This window comes from Stenella coeruleoalba, assembly GCF_951394435.1.
Source record: "Stenella coeruleoalba genome assembly, chromosome: 15".
Taxonomy (NCBI): Eukaryota; Metazoa; Chordata; class Mammalia; order Artiodactyla; family Delphinidae; genus Stenella; species Stenella coeruleoalba.
The window spans coordinates 61,292,145-61,317,685 of NC_137161.1; the positions used below are offsets into that span (position 1 = coordinate 61,292,145).

General features: G+C 40.6%; 1 protein-coding gene across 1 annotated transcript in view; it reads right to left on the minus strand.

The window, feature by feature from the left end:
* The window catches only part of PARN (poly(A)-specific ribonuclease), a 168,348-nt gene that overhangs the window by 106,610 nt on the left and 36,197 nt on the right, over positions 1-25,541 (minus strand). Inside the window, exons 17-21 of the mRNA XM_079944221.1 lie at positions 24,501-24,611; positions 24,127-24,196; positions 6,523-6,578; positions 5,232-5,318; positions 1,590-1,664 (exon numbers count right to left, since the gene is read on the minus strand). Coding sequence (XP_079800347.1) covers positions 1,590-1,664; positions 5,232-5,318; positions 6,523-6,578; positions 24,127-24,196; positions 24,501-24,611 — 399 coding nt within the window. The remainder of the gene's footprint in view (positions 1-1,589; positions 1,665-5,231; positions 5,319-6,522; positions 6,579-24,126; positions 24,197-24,500; positions 24,612-25,541) is intronic.

Genomic DNA, 25,541 nt, shown 5'->3' on the forward strand with positions numbered 1-25,541 from the left:
TCTTTGCTGGGAACTTAACATCCATGATCTCATTTCACAAAGGAACTAACTATCATCATCTGCGTCACTCAAACGAGGAACCTGAGGCTTAGAGAGTTTATGTAACATGCCCAAAAATGCATGGCTGACAGGCGGTGGAGGTAGGTTACTACTCCCCGTGTTGGCGTGGCTTCAAAGCCTACGCATCCCCTTCTCTCCCACTGCATGGCTCCTGAGACTGACCAGCAAGGAAGCTGAAGTGTGACACTGAGTGAGCAGGTGAGGTGTGACGAGATTTCGGGTGGGGAGTTAACATTCAGTGTTCTCTCATCTACACCGAAGTCTCACTACAGTCTTAACCTCAGGGTCCCTGCCCCCCCACTAATTCTCTAATAATTCAATCCCTTTGGATTCCAGGTAAACTGTCTTTCTAAGGATTGTGGGGGGATGGGTCATAAAAATAAGCAAATATTAAAAAACATTTAACTAGCAATATCATTCACACCCTGGATCCAACATTTTTCCTGGTGTCATGAGCTCCTGAAGTACATTTCACATTGAAATCTACTGCTAAATAACCATAATAAAAGTTCTTAGTGATGCCAAGCTTTATAAACACAATCATCTCATGCAGCCCTCATAATAACCCTAAAAAATCCATAACATCATCCTCAGTTTATAGAGATAAGCAGAAGCTTATCAGGGTTAAATACCGTGTCCAAGGTCACACAACCAAAGGTAGTGTAGTAATATGACTCCAGAGCCTAAACTTTTCATTTCTATAACATAGCATATATTCTTGCAATGGTTATATAATTCTTTTTAAATACCAAAAATACTCTGACCTGAATTTGTGTATTTATAGAAATTTTCATATAATTGCTCATATAGCTACATTATCAGAGTTATACAGTTTTAGTCTGTGGCACTTCATTTAATTAAAAGAAAAATTACATTATTAAGCACCAGGGAACTTGAAATCTATCTGAAGAAGCAGCTTAACAATATATATTTTCCTCAGTATTTAACTCAATAGCTTTTCATCCTATGAAAATAGACTGTTTTGTGATGGTTAATATCAAAATCATTTAGGGTCCAACAATAAGAGAGGTAGCATTCCACCTTTTTACAATCCTAATTTAGAAGCAAATAAAATATCTTTCAGTTTATTTGTTCGTAAAACAAGTATGTGACACAAGTTTAATGGAATAAATAAACCACAAAAAATTATAAATAAATGGGAAAAGTACAGAGGCAAACAGGTCAATACAGGGATCACCTTTTGGTGTCTGTCCCCTATTCCTCTCAATTTGCTATTTCTAACCCTCAAATAGTAAACATACGAATCATTTCAGAAAAAGGGCAATGGGAAAGGAATAGAAAAGTAAAAAGTATATGATATAGTATATCTAAGGAATCAATACATTTGTCTTATTTTCTCATCTACACATGATACTTACTAATTATTTCCTTTATTTTAGAGACAAGTTCAAAACAAACCGGGCAGCAACGCTTGTGAATCAGCTGACTGAACCCACAGCATTTAGACTGGGAAGTGGGCAAGCTCCCACTTATCATTAATACACAAAACAAAGGTCCAAAAGACTTACCAATTGGTACTTGTTCAGGTTGGCTGAGAGAAACAAATGCTGATGTGTCATTGATCCAGGATATCTGAATGTTACCTGCAACAGTGAATTAAAAGTAAGCATTTAACCATTTAGATAGCTATCAGATTCCATTTGTACATCTGATATATTTCAGAATATCCATCAATTTAAAGAGAGATGAGGTGCTAGTTTAAAATTTGATCAAAATCTCAGCACTACGGAGAACTAAAACTTAAATCTACCACTGCAGCTATTTCAGTTATAACTTAAAGAAAGGGGCTTCCCTGGTGGCTCAGTGATTAAGAATCCGCCTGCCAGTGCAGGGAACACGGGTTGGAGCCCTGGTCCGGGAAGATCCCACATGCCGCAGAGCAACTAAGCCCATGTGCCGCAACTACTGAGCCCATGTGCCACACTACTGAAGCCCACGCACCTAGAGCCCGTGCTCCACAACAAAGAGAAGCCACCACAATGAGAAGCCCGCACACCACAATGAAGAGTAGCCCCTGCTCACCGCAACTGGAGAAAGCCTGCACAGAGCAACGAAGACCCAACGCAGCCAAAAATAAATTAAAAAAAAACTTCAAGAAAACAACAAACCAGGAAAAAAGAAGCAGCTTTAAAAATTGTTTTAAAAACAAAAGAAAGATCCTTCTGGATTAAATCCTGAGGCAGTTTATCATTCAACCCAATCTCATGCCAGGGCTGGAGACTTTTTTCCAATCAAGATCACTAATAGGGAGTTCCCTGGTGGTCTAGTGGTTAGGATTTGGCACTTTCACTGCCGTGGCCTGGGTTCAATCCTCGGTCAGAGAACTGAGATCCCGCAAGCCGTGCAGTCAGGCCAAAATAAAAAAACAAACAAAAACTAATGAAGACCTAAATAAATGAAGGAATATACCACGTTCATGTACTAAAAGACTCAAAATCCATGAACCTGGTATATTAAAAAAAAAAGACCACTAATAAAAATCAGAGACCACGTACGCTAAAAAAAAAAAAAAAAGCACAACTATTTCTTTTTAGAGATTCAAACTCTGAGAACTATGAACGGGGAACATGAAATGAATCAATGTAGCAAGAAATAAGAAAAATTCAATGATGATCTCAAGGTCAGGTAAAGAAAACAGGTAAAGAAAACAGGTAGGGGATGGAGGACGAGGTAAAGATGGCGTCAGAAAGAGGAAACCAAGACAGACTAATAGAGAAAAGAAAAACACTGAGGGACAGAAAGCAGTATAGTGGAACAAAATGATTTTCACATACAGAGACAAGTCCTCAATAAAGGTGAAATGCGGGACTTCCCTGGTGGTCCAGTGGTTAAGAATCTGCCTTCCAATGCAGGAGACATAGGTTCAATCCCTGGTCAGGGAACTAAGATCCCACATGCCGCAGGGCAACTGAGTCTGCACACAGCAACTACTGAGCCCGCAAGCCACAACTACAGAACCCATGCACTCTGAAGCCCGCGCACCACACTAGAGAGAAGCCCACGCTGCAACAAAGAGCCTGCATGAACAATCCCACGTGCCACAACTAAGACCCGATGCAGCCAAAAATTTAAAAAAATAAATATTAAAAAAAAATAATGTGTGCCACTAATTAACCAAAAAAAAAAAAAAAAAAAGCGAAACAAACAGAATGGAATGCAGGAGACCTGAAGAGAGGCAGGAGAGGAGCAGTGGGGCGGGGAGCTTGAGAAAACCAAGGGAAAGCAGAGATCTATCAGCTACCACTCTTCCTAAAAAAATACAGAAAACTGGAATTTTAAAAAATGGGTAAACATCACCAGAACTTAGCAATGAAAATAATCTTTTAATATCTACTAAAATTTTCAAAGGCTAGGAATACTTGAAAACTGCTTTGTTTCTCCACCACAGGAAAAAACTCACTTCCTGCTGCACAGTGGGGTGCCAGGACTTTCTCAATTATAAAATTTACTTACTATTATTTCCTTACCTCTCTACCCTGTAGGTTTTTTAGATAAATAATAATATTTAACATTTTATAAGTAGTTACTATATGCCACATACTATTCTGAATGCCTTCCATGGATCAACTCATTTAATCTTCATGACATGCCTATGAAATAGGCAGTATCATCATCATCATCACCATCATCATCTCCGAGAAGGAAACACAGATACAGAGAGGTTATCTGTTCAATATCACACAGCTAATCTTTTTTTAATTAAAATGAAAAAAATTCTACTCAGAGCGTTCTGCTTAATTTAGCTAATTAAAGTTTGACTAAATCGGGATAAAAGCAATACAGAATGGAAAACAACATAAAAAGCTTTACAAAGAAATGAGCTGTGAAATTCAACTGCATTTCTGTACCTGCATTTAAATTAAAAAGCAGGACTAGGGACTTCCCTGGTGGCACAGTGGCTAAGAATCTACCTGTCAATGCAGGGGACACGGGTTCGAGCCCTGGTCTGGGAAGATCCAACATGCCGCGGGGCAACTAAGCCCGTGTGCCACAACTACTGAAGCCCGCGTGCCTAGAGCCTGTGCTCTGCAACAAGAGAAGCCACCACAATGAGAAGCCCACGCACCACAACGAAGACCCAACTCAGCCAAAAAAAAAAAAAAAAAAAAAAAAAGCAGGGCTAGAATTTCAGAAGTCATTTAGACTATCTGCAAAGATTAGGATAACTTTCCAGAAATATACCTACGTTCACTTACTTTCCTGAAAATTAAGTGCGTAACGTTTTGTACTTATAAAAGCTAATATATGCTTATTTTAGGAAATACAGAAAAGCATAAATAGGAAGAAAACAATCCTATCTGAAACATTCAGTGATAAGAGCATGATGCTTCCTTTCAGTTTGATTTCTACACAGTTTAAAAAAAAATGTTAGTTATACAGGAATCCTACTTTATATCTGCTTTTTACTATAAATGTTAAAATATAAACACTTTACCATCTTTTAACAAACTCTTCAACTCTTTTTAAAATGGCTACATACTAGTCTGTTGGGGAGACACATAAACATTCACTGAACATTCATATTATTGGACATTTAGGTTTTTGCTGCCTCCACTTTATTCACGAATTTCCAAAGACGATAGCTTAAATACTTTGTTAAAATAAAGAGACATTGCTGAAGACTTACAATCAGAATGGCCTTTATAAACCCTAATCAGAAGACTGTTCAATTTAACCTAATCGCCTGACCTGATAAAAAGGTAACAGAAGAACCGCCCTACCTCATACATATCACATATCTTGGTCCTCTCAAACATCTGTGCTTGTCTGCTTGGACTATTCGATGTCAAGCAGCAACTGCCTGACCTTATGAAACAGACATTCTCTCTGAATTTAATCTTAAAAACAATTTATCCTTAGCCCAGACTTATTTCCCATGGTTGGCAGTAAGGGGCAGTCATAGTAACTGTATCTTGCTTTCCATGGATTAACAATAGCACTCTATTGTGGGATGCTAGCGAAAGTTCCTCAGATCACATTAGCACAAAGACTGCAGCACACCAAACTCCAGAAATTCCATGAGTGAGACTACAACCTTGCATATTAATCCTTGTTTGTGCCCAAGTTAAAGCCATCTGTATACCTTTGACCATCTAGACCAAAAGAGGAGCAGGATCCTAGAAGTACAGCTGTACTTGTGCTTTACTTACCAAAGGCACTGAAAAGCTGGTAAAGGTCACTCGTTTTCCATTCTTTGGGGAATGTCACATGGAGGACGTGATCACGTTTAGGCTGCACTATAAGACAAATTTTTGATGAAAGGTTAATAGCTGAAAAGTGGACAACAGACCAGTGGTTCTTTGATGAAGCTAAGCCCTGGCTAACTTGGGGAATCGTTATGAATGCCTCATGATTACCAAATGACCCCTGAAAGCATTCTTGGGATTGACTGGAAGGACACTGCCATCTGAGCTTAGGCCTCACGCTCTGATACTTTACAGAACCCACAACAATTTGAACCCTAGCAATTCTATGCAGAAACATCTTCGCTCATAAAGTTCCTGGGAAAATTATTTAAAGAAAAAAAGAAAAAGACTGCTCTGTTCAAGAAGTTTCACTAAACATTTAACTTTCTCCTTTTAATCTAGTTGTCCATATGTTTATTTAGTTAAAATAATAATAATAATAACGCAGTATCCAAGTTAAATGGACTGTGTTTGAGCAGAGGCAGTCCTGAGTCACAATCTTGTTTTCTAATCCCAGACCCACCACTTAACTGTGCAACTCTAAACAAGAGACCTAACCACTCCAGCCACGCATGATTATAAATTGGGGATGACGATATTCAGCTCATAGAATTGCTGTGAGAATGACAGATTTAAACGTAAGTCTAATATGGAGTGCAACACAGTATGTACTCAAACTATTATTACAATGATTATTATCATCAAGTATAAAGTGTAGTTCACCCATTTCTCTATGCCTATCGGCATATATTAAGGCAAATAAACCAGGCTAGGAAAACAGCAATGGAAAAGAATAATCAGAAGAAGCAACCACCTCCCAAATAGACTGGCTTTCTGAGGTTTTCAATGAAAAAAAAAAAAAATCCACCCATTAAACTTAAATATATACATACTCAAATAACTGGAAAATAGAAAATGTACTGTTATTGACATGGCTAGCACATCTTAAAATCTATTACATATATATTTATAAAAAATTACGAATTTAGAGTTCTGAGTGAAAATGAAGTAATGATGAGAAGACATATTTTTTTAAAATTCCACTCATGTATAAACTGGAAAATGTAAGTAAAGAGATGAGTTAATCAAGGCCCAAGGGTAACATTAACTTAAGCATACTATTCATATCAACCACAAAATCACTGGCTATTTTTAAGTGAATAAAGCTCTTTCTTCAGTAATACTTTTCCTGTTATCCGTTCCAGACCACACACTTAAATATGCAGATGCAACGAGAAAATAAAAATTCACTTACAGTCTGGTCCTTCCAAGTTTAGATAGGGGATATCCATGACTCTCATGAGAAATAGCCTACCAAAAGAAAAGAAAAACGGATAATGGACTAACTTCTATTAAAAAAAGACTGATATAGGCATGTTTATTTAGCTAAAAAAAATAAACATATAGGCATCTATTAAATTCTTCTGTAGAAGCTTCTTAATTATATTACCCTATTTCTAAAATCATTTTAAAGGGTCTTAAGATTCACTTCACATTTTTCTCTAGGGCTAAATATTTATCACAAATAGAAGAAAAAAACTGGTACCGCCAACACCTACAACAGCTCCTGGCACTCAGGAGCTACTCAATAAGTATTAGCTAAATGAAAAAAATTAGTAATCAAAGAGTCAAAGAGCTGCCTTGTTGGTCCAGAGAAACTGAGAGAAAACAAGTACTACAGAGTGCTAACCATCTTAACCTCCTATGAACAACTGTTCCCACAACTGTAAAGGTAAACCCTATGGATTGGTGTTTTGTGAGCTAAAAACGTGTCACTGATGTCTTTTTTTTTTTTTTTTAACTGAATGCAGTCATTGGATGAATACTAATCTTACTGGGTGAACTGCATGGTCTTAAATAAGTGACCGTCTCAAAAGCTCATGTCATTACTGCCATTTAAAACATATTAAGAGCGCAAAGCAAAATAATCCTTGCTTAAAAAAAAAAAAAACCTATCACACGGATATAAACCATAGCAATCATTTATGTATACTTCCAAAATGGATACAAAGGCACTTTTAAAAGAGTACTTCTAAGTTACAGTTCTCGGTAATGCCATTCAATTTGCTTTTATTTGCATAACTATGGACACGATATCAGGCATTCTGTTGTTTGTAAGATGATTTTAATGAGCTTTATTTAGATAACATATTGTGCATTTCTGGTAGGGACCACATTATACAGCAAATTAAAAAGGCAATCCAAGTGCCCAACAAGCAATTAGTTTGGCTTCACTGACCCGCAATTAAGGCACATTATTACCAGGCATTCAAAAGCCAGGCAGGGCATGATCTGGTTTACAAATGGAACCATCAGCATGAATACCACTGTTCTGTTAATGCCAGAAAAAACGAAGTCCTGGTACTCTGTGGTTTGAGAACTTGTTGCCTAGCCTACAATTTAATAAACCAAATCTTATGGCTAAGAAACCAAATTTATTTTTAGTTCACTAATTTAGTCTCAAGTGTACTATTCTGGTTCTGGTAGCTGGTTTACCCAATTTAATGAATACTGCCTGCAATGCCAGAAGACAACGAGACATATAAAGCACCTAGCACATAGTAGGTTCCCCTCGAAAGTAACTGTTATTACTACTGACAACCAGAACCTGAAAAGTTAGTCCTCGGTTATAAGGTTATTTTTATGCTTCACATAATTTTCAATTCTCCATCTAGTAAATTTAGAGATGGCTCCCAGCTTTAAAAACCACATCAAGAAAACTTTCAGTGAAAGTTAAAGGAACATATAAAAGTCAAGCATCATAAAAACAATTTAAAACGTGTACCCAAATTTCAACAGAAGAATAAAAGCTGAATCACCAAGATGTTCACTGCTATACCATCAAATGCACGAATAATCAAAATCAACCTCCAGGTTCAATTTATGTGGAGGTTGGTAAATTACATTTCATCATTTCAACAGAATATTAAACAATCAAAATTAACTTCGAGATAATTTTCAAAAACTTCAAAACATCAATAACTTGTGGTACAATTTTAATTTTTAAAAAAGCACGAAATTTTATACTATTTTGACAGCTTTGTAAAACACCGATGTCATTAAACCAAAAATAAAAACTACTCCCCACCCCCTGCCCCGAAAAAACGCCAATCGTTTTGGGAAACTTTGTTTTTAAAAATTCCTTTTACTATTATTTTTTAAACTTAAAAAAGAAAATAGAGGGACTTCCCTGGTGGCGCAGTGGTTAAGAGTCTGCCTGCCAATGCAGGGGACATGGGTTCGATCCCTGGTCCGGGAAGATCCCACACGCCGCGGAGCAACTAAGCCCGTGCGCCTCAACTACTGAGACTGTGCTCTAGAGCCCGTGAGCCACAACTACTGAGCCCGCGTGCTGCAACTACTGAAGCCCGCATGCCTAGAACCTGTGCTCCGCAACAATAGAAGCCACTGCGAGGAGAAGCCCATGCACCGCAACGAAGAGTAGCCCCCGCTCGCCGCAGCTAGAGAAAAGCCCGCGCGCAGCAACGAAGACCCAGCGCAGCCAAAAAAAGAAAAGAAAAGAAAATAGAATAAGCAACAAGGTTCTACTGTATAGCACAGGGAACTACATTCAATATCCTGTGATAAACCGTAATGGAAAAGAAAATGAAAAAGAATGTATGTATATATAACCAAGTCACTCTGCTGTAGAGCAGTAATTAACACATTGTAATTCAACTATACTTCAATAAAAAATAAATTTAAAAAAAAAAAAGAAAGAAAGAAAATAGAGGCTACCAGAACCAAGAGGCCCAGGGGAAATAACCAGAGATTTTCTTAGAGAAAGTCCAATTGAAAATGCTAGTAGAATCAATCTTGTGTACCCTATGCACTACTTCACCTGCTGTGGGGGAGACGAATACAAAGTGAAATCACAAGGTTGAGTCTGCAATTGCTTTATTTCTTTTTAAAATATTGTTTTCCTCCTAAGATCATGTGGCCTCAATGAGCTTAGAAAACCTACTGCCCTATAAATACAAACAAGGATGACAGTTAAAAAGCAGACCTTCCCAATTCTCTCACCATGCAAATATTTTAAAAAGAATTTTTTTAAGATATCTTTTGTCGAGCATTATACTGGCTATTTGTCAAGCATTATACTGGCTATTTGTTCTCTAATATTTCATCTGGATTTTAAGTATCATTTCTGCTTAAACTAAGTAAAAATTTATTCTCAGTGAAAACACTCAAAAAGATTTTTTTCAAGTTAGTTAATCCTACACTACCTTGTTTGCTTACTCAATACTTTAACTAAATAGAAACCCCTTTCAAATTTCAGATGAATTATATTAATAGCCCTTCTCACTCATTCCCTACGCCTCCACCTTCATGCCTGGGCTTTAGAGAGAAGTGAATCACCCCAAACCCTGGAAGAACACGAAAACCAATTCTGTGTGTGACTTGGCAGACTGCACCCCATACAATTGGGAAACCAATTCTAAAACTGTAGCTGAGCGTCTGTGGAACAGAACCAAAGTAAACTCGCCAGGGCCTCCCTGCCCCCATAGGTCAGACGGTTTGCAAGCCACTGCTCTGGTAGCACCCCTGCCCTCTTGATGGAAAATTAAAACATTTCATTGCATGCATGCCTCGTCAAAAGGCCTACATTGACTCCCTAGAGTGATTTGATAAAATACCTCACGTGTAGATCATCTGACTGGACAGTTTTCATTTTAACATATGAGGAAATGCACTAAGCAAGCAGAAATGCTGATAAACACATGAAAGGATGTTCCTTCCCTGTGATTGTATTGAAGAACAGTCTCTTCCAAGAGGCCTTTCATCTGCAGATATCAAAAACACATTCGGACCAAGGCTTGCATGAAACGTTATTTCTATCTCAGTGATGATTCAAGACAGCTGTAATTTGGTAAAGACACTCAAGGCTGTGTGGGGCCCTTGCCACGTTCCTGCAAGTTTCCTGGTGAAACATTATTTTAGCACTTATTCTCCAAAGGACTGACACGAACTCTGTCAAAGACTAAAATTAAAATCCCCATTTGATACAAGGGCCAATTTTACACCAGGATTCTATCCTGGTAAACTACATGACTCAAGTTCATATTCTAGATGCTATGACACAAATTTTACTCTTTTTGGCATTTGTCAGTTTGTTAATGTTCTATGATAATACTGGTAATGCTGTTTATCTCGGCTTTCAAACATGTCTAGAAAGATCCAAGGGTAGAACACAACATACTCGGGGTCATTCACTCAGCAGGCTGGATGAATTCAGCTCAGCCAATTTAACAGGCTACACAGAATAGGCTGTGTACAATGGCTTTATGTCCCAAACAGCTACCCACCTCTGCTGCCCGTATGCTGCATGGCACTCATGAAAAGCCATCTGCTAACATTCTTTTCTGACCAGAGCGATATGACACTGTGACCTAGACTGTGTAAGAAGGCCCGTAGTCACAGAATTTCATTTCAGACATAAAGCTCCTTAAGAGTCTAGAACCTTGAGCACTTATCAGAATGTGCTTCCCTAGTCCCCAGATCGGCATCTGGACAGAAATGTAAATTCCTAGGCCCCACCTAAGCCCTACTGATTCAGAATCTGGGAACTGAAATCACTGGGTTCACAGAAAAAGAGTATGTTCAAGGCTGTGTTAATTGCCATTCATGATGATTCAATGGTCAGCTGGATAATAATAACTTGTGTCAACTTGTCCAAAAAAGTATTAGTCTTAATGATTTGTTTACAGTAAATCATTTTGCTTAGAAAAACACAAAACGATTACAACAAACACCAAGGACTACCTCGAAATCCAGGAAGCAATAACATAAGGCTTCCACCACTCCCGGAAACCAGGAGCTGAACTGTGGCATGCAACTAGGTTCTCTGCAAGAGATAAATTGGGGAAAATTATTGCTGACAGCTGTTTTTCTCATTTTTAAGAAGAAAGTAAAAAAAAAGATTACTTAAACTACTCTCTTGGCAACTCACTGGCAAAAGTCCAACCCTTTCTGTGACTTGGCCACAAATCAGCACCTCCAGCATCACCAACTTTAACCACTAAAGCAGCACCCAAGGCTGGCCAACATTGGAAGGAGGAACACTCACATACATACAAAGAATCAGATGTCTTCAACCTTATCAAAATTCTCCGACCTTACCAACAAGTTTCAGAGCCAGATTCTGGCAACCACAGAACACACTGAGCAGCTCAAAAGAAGTACACTAAGATCAAACGTTATTCTTTGATGACACAATAGCTTGCCTTGGACTATGGCTTATCTGAACCATTCCCTAGTTGTCCAGTGAATAAAAAAGGATTGCAAAACAGCGCCAGTATTAACCTGTTTTATGCAGCTGTGCTCAAAAAAGCAAAAAGGGCAAAGGTGATATTCAAAAATGCACACAGGGCTACTTCCCTGGCGGTCCAGTGGTTAAGACTCCACGCTTCCACTGCAGGGAGTGCAGATTTGATCCGGGGAACTAAGATCTTGCATGCCATGGGGCATAAATAAATAAATAAAGTGCTATGGAAAAGAAATGGCTGGATATATCCTTTGAAAAAAAAAAATGCACACAGCAAGTCCTGAAGGTCAATCAGGAATACTTTGCACGTAGGCTCAATCCTCGGGGAATCGAAAAGATCATTACAGCTTGTTAAAATTCTGCATGACCGAGTCTATGTGTAAAGCCAATAATTCTATTCAGAAATGAAACAAAATATTTAATTTTGCTCCTGCAGCAGCATGCTTTCCAATGCTGTTAACTGATGGCAGAGAAAGACAATGAATCAGTGAGGTGCACTGAGGGCCACTTTAAGAAGCAACTGGCAGAAAAACCAGTACTGCCCAGGGCAGTGCAGTGGACGTGCATCTGACAAAAGGCCCAACACAAAGGTTAGGTTATAAGTGGACAATGATATATCCACCTGACAAACCACTGAAGGCCAGTGAGTGACATGATGCTGCTAACCACTAGTTTTACTGTCTTCTGTAAAATCCTTTACTGCGTTTTTTTAAGTTACAAAACTATATAAATAGTACAGCTCAATTAATAAATGAAATAGAGATAAAACACACTAGTAGGAAATAACACTAAAATGACAGCTTTTTTTTTTTTTTCTTTTTGGCTCGTGGAATTACAAGTGGGTAATTTGTGTTTCAGTCAGGAAAAATATATATTACTTTTTTAAAGGACAAAGTTCCTGACTAAAATAACAGTATTTATTATGGCACATTCAGCCTCATTTGATCCTCTGGTGTCTGGAGGACAGGCAGGCATCAGTCCTGTCATACAAGGAATGAGGAAGCAGGTTTTCCCAAGTCCAGTGGCTCACCCTTGGCCATCATGGGAGCAGAGACAGACTCAGATCCAAAGCTTCCCACTACAAGCCCTACACTAAAGGCTCCTGCCTTCTCTCTGCTGGGTACCCACTCCCATCGGGCTTTAACCTGAGCTACTTCCAAAGCCTCCATGTGAAACAGAGAGCCTGCTGTCCATGGGGTTTTTTGGTGATGCTTTAAGATCTGATTAAAATTATAGCTTTGTGTGATGGGGCAAAGTCCAGATACAAGAAATGATGTTGCTGTCTGAGAAGAGCTTTGGGTACACTGAGGAAGGCAACTAGGATGACCGAGCAGAGAAGAGAGCCATAGAGCCACAGGTCAAAAGGACAACCTTCCCATGTTTGCAGTGCAGAAAGAGCTGCTATCTGGGCTACCTGGGCATCGAGCCTTCCAGTCACACCTGCCCCCACACACCATGATCACCATCAGGAAAGCCAGTGCTTCAGCACATCTCAGGGTTGAGCGAGACACTGAGGTGTCTGAATGCTTATTTTACGTAGGTCAGATTTGTACACATACACACAGGCCTGAATGATCTAGAAGGATGTCTGATGTTACGGCATGTCTTCATAAAGGAGAACAGTGTTTATTCTGGTGTCCTGCCTGAGCAAAAGGAAAATCCTCCAGCCTCTAAGCTTCTCATTCTTCCATCTAGAAACTCAGTATTTCAATAAATGAGTAAAAATTTGCATTTGCTCATCTGCTTTCATCAAGACTACACTTCTCTTCCTAAAAAGCTTTACCTCAAAAAAAAAAGAGATTTCCAAGTAAAACTGCACTCCTCTTATACCACTGAAGACTGGAATACCGAAATGTCGAGTAAAATCTAATCTCAACACAATTTGAGCAGTGAATTAATTTGTACCTCACCCCAAGTCCCAAGCCTTCCAAAGGAAAATTGAAACCTTTAACGACTGCCAGCTCTACTGTACTTGCAAATGGTCTTGGTATTTCCTTCAGGGCACAGCAGTAAAAGCACTTCATAAGAACCTTGTATGCAAGGGCTCATCATTATACATATTTATGCGCTATAAAAAACTGATTTTATCATCCAGGGTAGGAAGCATGCAGACATCTCTCACAAAATAAGCTCATTTGTTTTGCTCACTAAAGCTCTCGTGTAAAATAAGAGGGCAACCGCTGGCTACAGGAGCGTTACTGGGGCACCAGCTATTTCCATTTCACGCGGCGGGTGGGGCACGTGCAATTTCCATCTAGCCACTTGATGTTTTGACAAATACAGCATTACCCGACATTTGTCCCGAAGCCAACTCATGTCCCTTCTCAAGCAGAGAAATACGCAAGCAACAAGGAGGGGGGAAAGAAAGGAAAGAAGAAAGAAAACCAGCAGCTCATGTAAACAGTCTCCATCAAATGAACCATATCAAAGTACATCAAATAAAAGTGTTAAACTAAACCTTGTACAAAGGCAACGTCCGCAGGGCCTATAAAACAGCAGATTGTAAAATGTCAGAGGAAACCAGTCCCCCACAATCCAAGGGTCAAAGTCAATGTCTTTTAGAATCACTGCTCAAGCCAAACACAGAGACAAAGAAATCTTTCAAAGATATTAGCATTATCTCTTAAGAAAATGTGCCACTAACTGTAGAACTGTATCTTTTAGAGACTGTTGCTGTGGAGGAAGAATCCATTCCCAGCTGCGGACAGACCTGGGTTATCCCTGACTCTGCGGTTTCTGGGGCCCTCAGCAGATGGCCTCAGCTCTCAAATGGGGACACTATTACCTACCCCCTCAGGGCTGCTGTCAGAAATTACTGTCAATGCAGGTGAAATCCTCTGAACCGTGGAAGATGTTCGTTGGAGAAGATATTTGTTAGCTAGTCTAAATTTCTTCGAGTACAGCTAACCCTTTTTTAAAAAAATATTTATTTATTCATTTATTTGGTTGCACCAGGTCTTGGTTGCAGCAGTCAGGCTCCTTTGTTGCAGCTCCCTGGCTCCTTAGTTGCAGCACGTGAACTCTTAGTTGTGGCATGCATGTGGGATCTAGTTCCCTGACCAGAGATCGAACCCAGGCCCCCAGCATTGGGAGCGTGGAGTCTTATCCACTGCGCCAGCAGGGAAGTCCCTCACTGCTAACCCTTGAATCGTATAAATTAACTGTTAAATAGTCTTGGAAATAACTATTACCTACTTGTTCATAGCCAGGGCCAAAACAAGGCAAGGAATACCTAAGAATGCTGACTTCACTACCAACATGTCTATTCAGTGGGCCTCCAAAAAGATATATCCACATTCTAATTCCCAGAACCTGTGAACACTGCCTCATTTGGACAAAGGATCTTAGCAGATATAACTAGAAATTAGGTTAAGGACCTTAAGATGAGGACATATCCTGAACTATCCAAGTGGACCCTAAACGCCATCACAACTGTCCTTATAAGAGAAAGGTAGAGGGAGACAGGACACACAAAGAGGGGGAGGCAATGGGACAATGGAGGCAGAGATTGGAGTGATGTGGCCACAAGCCAAGGAGGGCCAGCAGTCACCAGATGCTAGAGAGACAGAGCCTCTGGAAGGAGCATAGCCGTACCTATACCTTGATTTCAAACTTCTGGCCTCCAGAACTGTGACAGAATAAATTCTGTTGTTTTAAGGCACCTACCAAGCTTGCAGTGATTTGTTATAAGAATCATAGGAAACTAATATGATATCCTGCTATGGAGGAGGCAAGCTGTTTAAACAAATATCCAGGGATTGATTTTTTTAACCTCAACAAATTACTTGTTTATCGTAACGATTAACCAGAGGGACATGTACTTTAAAGCAACCAGAGCAAATACAAGGCTAGAACGGGCCTACATGTGGACAGCCCCTGGGGGCCCACAGGCCTGGCATGCCAAGTAGAGGTATGTGGAGTGGGTGCCCTTCAAGGTTTCTCTAAAAAGTAGCCTTTTGACAAAGCCACAGTAGCAGCTTGCCCGATAAATCTTTTTGGCAAACAAGACCGCAAGGCAGAAATTAGATAAGGCAAAATCAGCTTGAGGCAAGCACCCCCTTCCCTGGAGAAGTCAACAACTAGTTTGGAAACAAGCACTAAGTTCCCAGTCTTGAAAAGCCCCACACTAAAGGCTTCAGGATATTATAATGTGCCCTAGACTTGCCTTGTCTTTCACCTTTATGAAAATCAGTGTACTAACTTTCAGGGCAATCAAACCAAGCCAATCCTTGGAGATTCTTTCCATCCTAGTAATTTGGGAAACCCAAAGTAAAATGAACATGAGTTGGGACAAAATAAAGGGCTTTGGTTAAGGGATATGAGGATAAAATACATCCTGTGTACCAGGGAAAAATACATTCGGTAAACTAGGGACCAATTGGTTTCAAATCTTCCAGAATCTGGGAGGCTGCTCTAAGCGTTCGTAACAGTGTGACTCTTACTCTTCATGGCACCTGACTCCAAAATTTGCACAATTTGGAAGAGGTTGAGAATGGACTCCGCTTCTATTAGAAGGCTTACTCCCTAGACTCTTAATAATTAAGAAGCAGCGTCCAGGGACTTCCCTGGTGGCTCAGTAGTTAAGAATCCGTCTGCCAATGCAGGGGACACGGGTTCAATCCCTGGTCCAGGAAGATCCCACATGCTGCAGAGCAACTAAGCCCATGAGCCACTACTGAGCATGCATTCTAGAGCCCACGAGCCACAACTACTGAGCCCACATGCCACAACTACTGAAGCCCACATGCCTAGAGCCCGTGTTCCACAACAAGAGAAGCCACTGCAACGAGAAACTGGCACACTGAAACGAAGAGTAGGCCCCACTCGCCGCAACTTGAGAAAGCCTGCGTGCAGCAATGAAGACCCAACACTGCCAAAAATAGTAAATAGATACGTAGATAGATAGGTAGTTAGACAGAAGCAATGGGATAATATATTTTTTTTAAAAAAAGAAGCCGCGTCCACAACAGTTCTAACTGGTTTAGGACAAGTGATGAGCTACGTTCCCTATCCCTGGTTCAAGATCCATTTTTGGTAGAACCGAGGTGACAGAGGACATTGCTCCTGTATTCAAGCACCATTAACATAAAATTAAAGGACAGCTAATACCGAGTTCCTGGGAAAGCCAGCCCATCGGAAAGGAAGGGTCCCATAATTGGCACTGCTATTTTTTTTTTTTTTTTTTTTTTTTTTGCGGTACGCGGGCCTCTCACTGTTGTGGCCTCTCCCGTTGCGGAGCACAGGTTCCGGACGCACAGGCTCAGCGGCCATGGCTCACGGGCCCAGCTGCTCCGTGGCATGTGGGATCCTCCCGGACCGGGGCACTAACCCGTGTCCCCGGCATCGGCAGGCAGACTCTCAACCACTGCGCCACCAGGGAAGCCCGGCACTGCTATTATTCGCCTCCATTCTGCCTCCCCTGACCTCCTCGCTCTGGCATGACCGGGGGCTCCTGGGGAAAACGACAACACAAATGCTCCTGGTGGCAGACGAATGGAGGAGGTGTCCGCTTCACTCCGCTGCTCACCAATCACACAGCCTCACCAGCATCCTGAGGCTCAGTGCACATGAGTGCGACCAACACACAGAGACGTATTCTCTCCTCATTCACAATCCAACCTCGCTGCAAGACCTTTTTAAGTAAGATACGAAAACAGTTAGGAAGTGCTTTCTTAAGAGGACTTCTAGGTTGCTGTTCTCTATAAAAAAAAGATTTTATTGGCACCACACACTTCTGCCTCTTTCCTCCTGTCAACACAGAGAGACTGCCACCCAAGGATCTGAGGTAAGTCCATACAGCCCGCTTTGTTTATCTATCACTGTCCCCAGTACCGGGAAAAATGAGATTCACCTTATCTTCTTGGAAGTTCACTGTAGTGACGGTCACAGCCGCACTCAGCACAACCGCTCCACGCCATGTGCTATGCCAGCAGCCTGACCGACGGGACTCTGCAGCCTCGGGGCGGCCCCCCAAGGTGGATGTTTACTACCCCCACTTCACAGAAGCAGAGCTGGCTTCAGAAGGCGGCGTAATAAGAACCCAGGTGGCCCCGACTGAGGCCCCTGCTGCCTTGCCTGTGAGCAAACCTTACGGAGGGTGTGGCACCACTCCCCAAAACAGCAACGCAAACAGAAAAGAAAACTCCTCCAGGTGTTTGCAAAATAGCAATCGTTTTAATAGATTAAGATCTCACCGAAGCAATGAGTTGCTCAAAAAGAAACAGCTCACACAAGGACAAGTTTATAGAGACAGAAAAGTAGATGAGAGGTTTACCTAGGGCTTAGGGGAACGGGGAATGGGGGAGTTATTGCCTGATGGTTATGGAGTTTGTTTGGGGTGAGGAAAAAGTTCTGGAAATAGACAGTGGTGGTGGTTGCACAGCACTGTGCATGTAATTAATGCCACTGAATTGTACACTTAAAAATGGTTAAAATGGCAAATTGTATGTTACATATATTTTACCATAATTTTAAAAATGCATAATGTCATGTAACCAAAACCACTGAATTGTACACTTTAAATGGGTGAATTGTATGGTATGTGAATTTATATCCCAATAAAGCTGTTTAAAAAAATAAAAAAGAAAGAGCTTTCAAAGGGTCACTTATAAATGTTATTTCTTTACATTCCTCTCCCAGTAAAAATCTACAACTGAAAATGCTACCCAGCCCAAGGACTGAGATATGACCATATGCCTCGGGGGAAAATAACAAGCAAAAAAGATGCGCACACAAATTTTCTCCCTGAGCACCATTTAGTTACAAGCATGCTTTTCCCTCCCCTCCCTCCCTTTTCTGATCAAGGCTCATAATTGAATACAAAGCCCTACTTATAGGGGGTGTACAGTACTAAAGGTATGATTATATGGTATTTTCTATAAAAACAAAAAGCTCCCAGCACTTGGTCAAAGAAGCAGGTCTTCAAAGTATAAACGTCCCCACAGCAGTGACAAGCTAACTGAGGCCCACAACATGCCAGCCACCGTGCATTTTACATACATTCTCCCATGTCACCCTGATGGCACACCTATCAAATGGGCACCAATGTTCTCAACTCCAGATGAGGAAGCTGAGGCACGGGGTGGGTAACTTGCCCAAGGGGGCCCAGGTATAAGGATTGGGGCTGGGATTCAAATCCAGGAACCTGACCCCAAAGACCACAACTGCTCTCTACTACACGATACCCTGAAGTAAAGCAGTTCTACTGTAGAAATTAATCAAATGATTCTAACATGTGAAATGCAAATAGAAACCAATTATGTGGTGCACTGTGACACCCACAGCTAGGCTTCCCAACAGCACAAACTGTGTTGTAACTCTTGCTTATGTTGGGAAATTGGAAGCTTCATGGGGGGAATTACTGTAACACTTAACAACAATAGACTCTATTGATAACCAGGCTGAACAGGATCTCAGTAAAGACACATTTGCTCCATCACCCAGGATGCTAAAACCCGACGGCAATTGCTGGGAACCAGGACAGATTAGCATTGCCCTCTTGTTGCTCCAGTACCTTCTGCTCCTCTGTATGAGGAGGGGCAGGCAGGACAGGAGAAGGTGAGGTGAGGGCCTCCCTGCAGGGGGTCAGGCACCACTCTAGTGGGAGACAAGCAGGGTCTACACTTCCGGACACATGGGTCACCTGGTGAAGGGCAGTGCTGGTAAGTGAGGCAAATAAGCATGGGCCTGTCCAGTACCAGTGAAAGAAAGGAGGTTCAGCGCAGATCTTAAGTATTTTGTTTTCCTACAATCCTTCAGTTTAAAATCTCTCTGATGTTAAATACGAAGCACATGCGTATTGTAAGAAAAAACCTGCTGCTGGAACATGATTGTTTTCCACGGAGGAAAAGAGAAAGTATCGGTGTGCTTTATTTCAGGTGCCGCAATGATTCCTCCCACTCTATACTTATCACTGTTTTATATACCTATACAACCTTCCATAAATTGCTATTTTCATTTGAATAACAAAACTCTTTAAAATGCTCCATATCACAGCAATCTTGCTCCCGTTATGTACCAATCTGACATATTTCATCATCATCTGATTTTTCATAAGCAAACACTAAAGGGTGAGTACTGGAAAAGCGGACACTTCACATTTGCTCCAGTTTTATATCTGCATAGTAACAAATTTTCTTCTCTATCATGAAACTAAAAACATAAAATACATTCTGCTACCACATCTACTGTTTTGAATCTCCCAGTGTGTTAAATTCTCTTGTATTTCAAGAAAGGAAAATAATATATGCTAGCCACCTACTAAGTTCTAGGAACTATCAAAATCCTTTTGCATCTCATGCGATCTTTATAACTTCCGTGGGAAGGGAACAGTTCCACCCCTGTTTTTACAGAGGAGGAAACAAAATTGTCTTATGGTTTGTCTCCTCACCTACAGCTTAGATAGAACATATAGCCATGTCATCCCAGGAAGACCCAGATTTCTACAGGACTCCTGTTCAAATTCAAAACACTGGTGTCAAGCACCAGGCAGCCATCCTGTACAGTAAAGTGCAGACAGTTCTTCCTTTTTAACTCCACTACTTAGAAATTAGCCAAAATAAGATACGTGCTCATTTCCTTCCTCCTTCTAAGAACTGAGGTAAATAGAAAATAACCTTCCCCCAAAACCCTTCAGAAAAGGTTATCTACAAAAGAGTTCAAGGTGTCTTGCAGAAACAGATGGCTATTAATAAAACGTTAAGGCAAAAGTCTGATTTTGTGCTTTCTGTGGTGCAATAAAAAGTAAAAGAGAGTATTTTTAGCTCCTTCCAGACTAAAAAGATTTCACCAAAGGCTCTTCTCTAAGTCTGGTTTTCCATGCATTGATGAAAACTGACCAAGGTCATAAAAGAAGGTAAACCACTTCCTGAGCAGAGAGCCCATAACGTAAAGGAAGAGCACAGTGCACACAGCCCGTCATTAGCAGTGGTCTCACCCTGATTTCCATCCCTCAGCAAGCTTAGGACTTTCATTCTGAGTCCAAAAAGGAAGGGAGAAATATGGGAGGTGCCAAGGCCACGAAAGAGACAAATGGTACCATGTGAAGTCCTGCTGGGAGGTTCTCTTGCACAAACAGGGCTCAGAAAGCACCCTGTACTGCATTCAGTCTGCATTCTGCTCAAGGACCAACTGTCTCAGGATCTTCTCAATAGTTGACTCAGTAAAGCTTCCCCAGAAAGCACACCTAACACAGCCAGATGCTAATTTAGAATAATGTGGAAATAGGTGGAGTTTATCTCCCCTCAAGGTCTACTTTTTAAACATAAATCTGGTGAGAGCAGAACAAAATATTATTTGCATGTGTAATTGTCTCATGTCCATCCAAATTTATATTAGGGCTATGCATGTTTGGTTAAGCTTACATTGAGGAAAGTCTGGTGCCAAAACAAATAAACCCTCAGAAAAAATTACAGATTTTTCTAAAACCAACCACTTGAGATAACGTTGACGGCAACTGCTGGATGTTTTTCTACAAGGGAAATCTTGAAGAAAAGTAACAAAATCAAGGTTTAATGTCATAAATGAAACCTACGTTTAAGTAAGAATGAGGTCAATATTAACACAAAAAGAGATGTCAAAAGAAGCAACTGCTTTTCCCACTTTCTAGATGGGTTAAGAATGGATGGCTGACTATGGAGAACAGTATGGAGGTTCCTTAAAAAACTAAAAATAGAACTACCATATGACCCAGCAATCCCACTAATGGGCATATACCCAGAGAAAACCATAATTCAAAGAGTCATGTACCACAATGTTCACTGCAGCATTATTTACAATAGCCAGGACATGGAAGCAATCTAAGTGTCCATCTACAGATGAATGGATAAAGAAGATGTGGCACATATATACAATGGAATATTACTCAGCCATAAAAAGAAACGAAACTGAGTTATTTGTAGTGAGGTGGATGGACCTAGAGTCTGTCATACAGAGTGAAGTAAGTCAGAAAGAGAAAAACAAATACTGTATGCTAACACATATATGTGGAATCTAAAAAAAAAAAAAAAAAAGGTTCTGAAGAACCTAGGGGCAGGACAGGAACAAAGATGCAGATGTAAAGAATGGACTTGAGGACATGGAGAGGGCGAAGGGTAAGCTGGGACGAAGTGAAAGAGTAGCACTGACACAGACACACTACCAAATGTAAAATAGATAGCTAGTGGGAAGCAGCTGCATAGCACAGGGAGATCAGCTCGGTGCTTTGTGACCACCTAGAGGGGTGGGATAGGGAGGGTGGGAGGGAGATGCAACAGGGAGGGGATATAGGATAAAGATGTTAAAAAAAAAAAGAAAAAGAATGGATAGCTGTACTTGACCAAGCTATCCCAACACAGAATAAAAACAGTCCTTATTTTGCACTTCAAATCCTGCTGGAATTTTTTTTCCCTTCGAAGATGAAGATTCTTCCTTTACAGATGGGGAAAAATAGAGCAAAAAAATCAAAGTAGCCAAGAATTTTCAGGGCAATATCACAGGAGGATTCCTCAATCCTCAACTATTTTTGATATGCATCTAGGTTTCAGCAAAAAATAATCTGAATAGACACAAGTCCCAATTTAAAGTGGAGTTATATGTTTACTGCCCAGTTCTTCTGAGTAATATCCTTGCACATAATTAGCAATAATAAATTGATCTAGAAATATATAAAGTCTTATTTAAACTTTTAAATCAAAGCCTATTTTGACTACTCTTCATTTTGGTCACACAGATGACTGATAAAACTAGAGACAGCCTCTATCTAACCCAGTTTGTATCCATCACTTGATTTTATTAGAAGCTGATTTTAGTGGAGAAGCAGGATTGTTGTTTTAAATATTTAAACACGAGTAAACATCTCCCAGTTGGAAACTATTGTTAAACAACTAACTTAACATCAAAAACACAAAAATACAGGACTTCCTTGGTTGGTCCAGTGGTTAAGAATCCGCCTTCCAATGCAGGGGACGGTTCAAATCTCTGGTCAGGGAACTAAGATCCCACATGCCATGGGGCAACTAAGCCCACGTGCTGCAACTACTGAGCATGTGAGCCACAACTAGAGAGCCCGCGTGCCACAGCTACAGAGCCCACGCGCTCTGGAGCCCATGCCACAACTAGAGAGGAGCCTGTGCACCGCAACGAAGAGCCCACACGCCACAATGAAAGATCCCGCATGCCACAACGAAGACCCGACGCAGCCAAAAATTAAATAAATAAATATTTTTTAAAAACAAACATAAAAATGCAAGGAAAGGCCCAATCCAAACAATATTTAGTGTCACCTGCAGATTCCATAGTCAATGACATAACTGTCTTTCCTAAGATTTACAAAGACAAACACTACCCCCAAAATTAGAATTAAGAGCTAAGAAAAACCTATTTTGAGCTGGATACACAGCTAGAACTCAACTGTTAGCAGAACTAATTTCCCATGCAGAAAAATTCAACTTAATTTTCAATATACACTACATTGTTACCCAGTCCTCTTTGAAAGATGTTTTGAAAAGTCAAACACATTTACCTCTGAACTTCCACAGAAAAGAAAAACGACGATTAAAAAAATAAGAAGCCACAGTATGATAAAATTCACTAACTCAGACTACACAAATTCCAAGCCTATAGGAATCCAGATGGTTGGAATTAACATCTGTCTCTGCAGCATGTCACCTACAAACAAGCACTGTGATACTGGTATTTATACAGACTCTGAAGGAGACAGCATTCTTACTTGGTGCAGCACTGATGGAAATGTAAAGTGCTGCATATAATATTAAGGAAATGATGTAACCAAACCAACACTGAAACAGTTCTTTCTCTCAGTGGTAGTAGTGATCGATGTGGGCTGCCCTGTTCTGTCTGGCTTGCCCTGAATCTCCTAGAACCAAGCCCATGAAGAGAGCTGGGGTAAAGATGAAGGTTTAGGGCTCTGGCATGGAGCCAAACTGTGGCCGGCTTGAGGATCACATCCATAACTTTAGCCTCAACTGTGCCAAGAAAGCACAAACCACACTTTGAAGTAACTATCTGAGATTCTTTGGAAATGCTCTGAACTTAGACATTTCCCTGAATCACACTGACTTCCTCCAACAATGAAGGTATCCGAGCAAGCTTTTACTTCATTGGATCCATTCAGATGAGGGCTCGGGATGCAATGATAATCAAAAACTTCTCCATAGATTATCTTAAAAGCCATCTGTGTAACCAACATCATCTTAGAAAGAACATCATTTAATCAGATAATAATGCAAGCATAAATAATAATCTCACACATAAAGGCTTGTTAGGGGTAAGTTAGGTCTGACTGTGTACACAGACACATACACACAGTCTCCCTTGTGAGTCATTTAAATTCCAAAACCACGAGTTCTTTGTCTTGGAAGAGATGTGCTACCTTCAATAATGTTTTCTTTCTTTCTTTTATTTAGCCAATATATTCAATAAATTATTTTTGAAAAGGTCAATTTCTATTTTTCAAAAAACATCTGAGTCACCAGAGGTGAAAAATATCTTATCTAAAAATGCCCTAGACCTCCCAATCACCCCTAATAGACACCCCAGATACTGGGCTCTTCCACAGTGAGAGAATGCTGGGGGACTGGGACCCTGATTACTTACTTGTTAAAAAAAGGTTCGATGAGTTTTGATCTGGCAGACACATGAATCTTTGGAGGACTAAGAAAAGAACCTAATGAAAAAAAGCAGAATATTATATACACTCAAGTAGACAAAGACTGAAAAATATCTTTAAATCAATGGTATGGTTCAGCAAGGGTAAAAGGTACTTATCCAGGCCAAGTACACCACAGGTAAGCGGTGATGGTTCTCCCCGTGTACTCTCCATCCCCCGCCCTAACATCCTCCCCCTCCTCCCACTCCAACCTCAAAACCCTTCCACTTCTCACGGGGTGAGTGGATCCCAGGGAAAGGGCACACAGGGAAGATCCACTCTGGACCACGGTGTGTCTAACAGAAACATGTATAGTGAGTACCTAGGTAGTTTGCCATGGAGATGAAACATAGTCCTGTGATATAAGCATCATAGCCTGCCTCGTGCAGCTGTTCAGAAGCTGTGTCATAACTTGGAAAACCTTCTGCACTTTCTAAAGAGGAAAAAAGAAAAAAAAAAAACAGTTTTCCCAAGATCATCACAAATCATGAAGACTGGTAAGTGCACTGCCCTGCCAAATCCAAATGGCATTAGTCTGTGCTGCAGAAACATCCTAAATAGGCAGAAAGAAACCTATCTATTTCTTAATTCTCTCCACACAAGACCTTGAGATAACAGAGTCACTGAAAACAAGGGCTTTGGTCTAGACTAGAGAAATGCCTCCGTTATGTTATCAAAGACTCAGCCACAGCCCTCTCAACTGCACGCAGGTGGGTACTACTTACAATCATGCATAACTCGCTCTGTGACAATGATTCCTCTTCTGATTGGGACGCAACAGGTATTTCAGAGTAATGACTAACAGCATGGCCTCTGGCGTCCCACTGTCTGAGTTTGAATCTTTGCTCCACCACTTATTTGCTATGTGATCTTGGGCAGATCACTCCCCCTCTGGGCCTCCATTTTGGTAGAATGGAGATGATAATCAAAGCTCCCTCCTTAGGCTTTTGTGAGGATCAAATGAGCTAATATAAGTAAAGCTCTTACACCGTGCTTGGTACACGGTAAACGCTCTGTAATTTTTATCTGTCAATACCCCCAGGTAACCCTCCCCAAAAGCAAAAGACTCCAATCAAGATTGGCAGCTCAATTCAATACTATCCTTTACTATGTCTCCAAGCTTACAGATCTAAAGATGAAAGCACAACTAAGTCCAAAAATAGATCAGAACTTGCTGTAATGCTGCCCTTGGAACATGGGGCCACTTCATAGGAGAGACCATTTTATAACATGACTCTTTGGTCACACTGATATACACAGATGCTGAGAGAATGAGGTCTAAGAAGAGAAAGCTGCTTTAGAGTAAACTCTCTACCAGAATATTATACGGAAATAATAGGATAAAACTATAACTCATAGATAA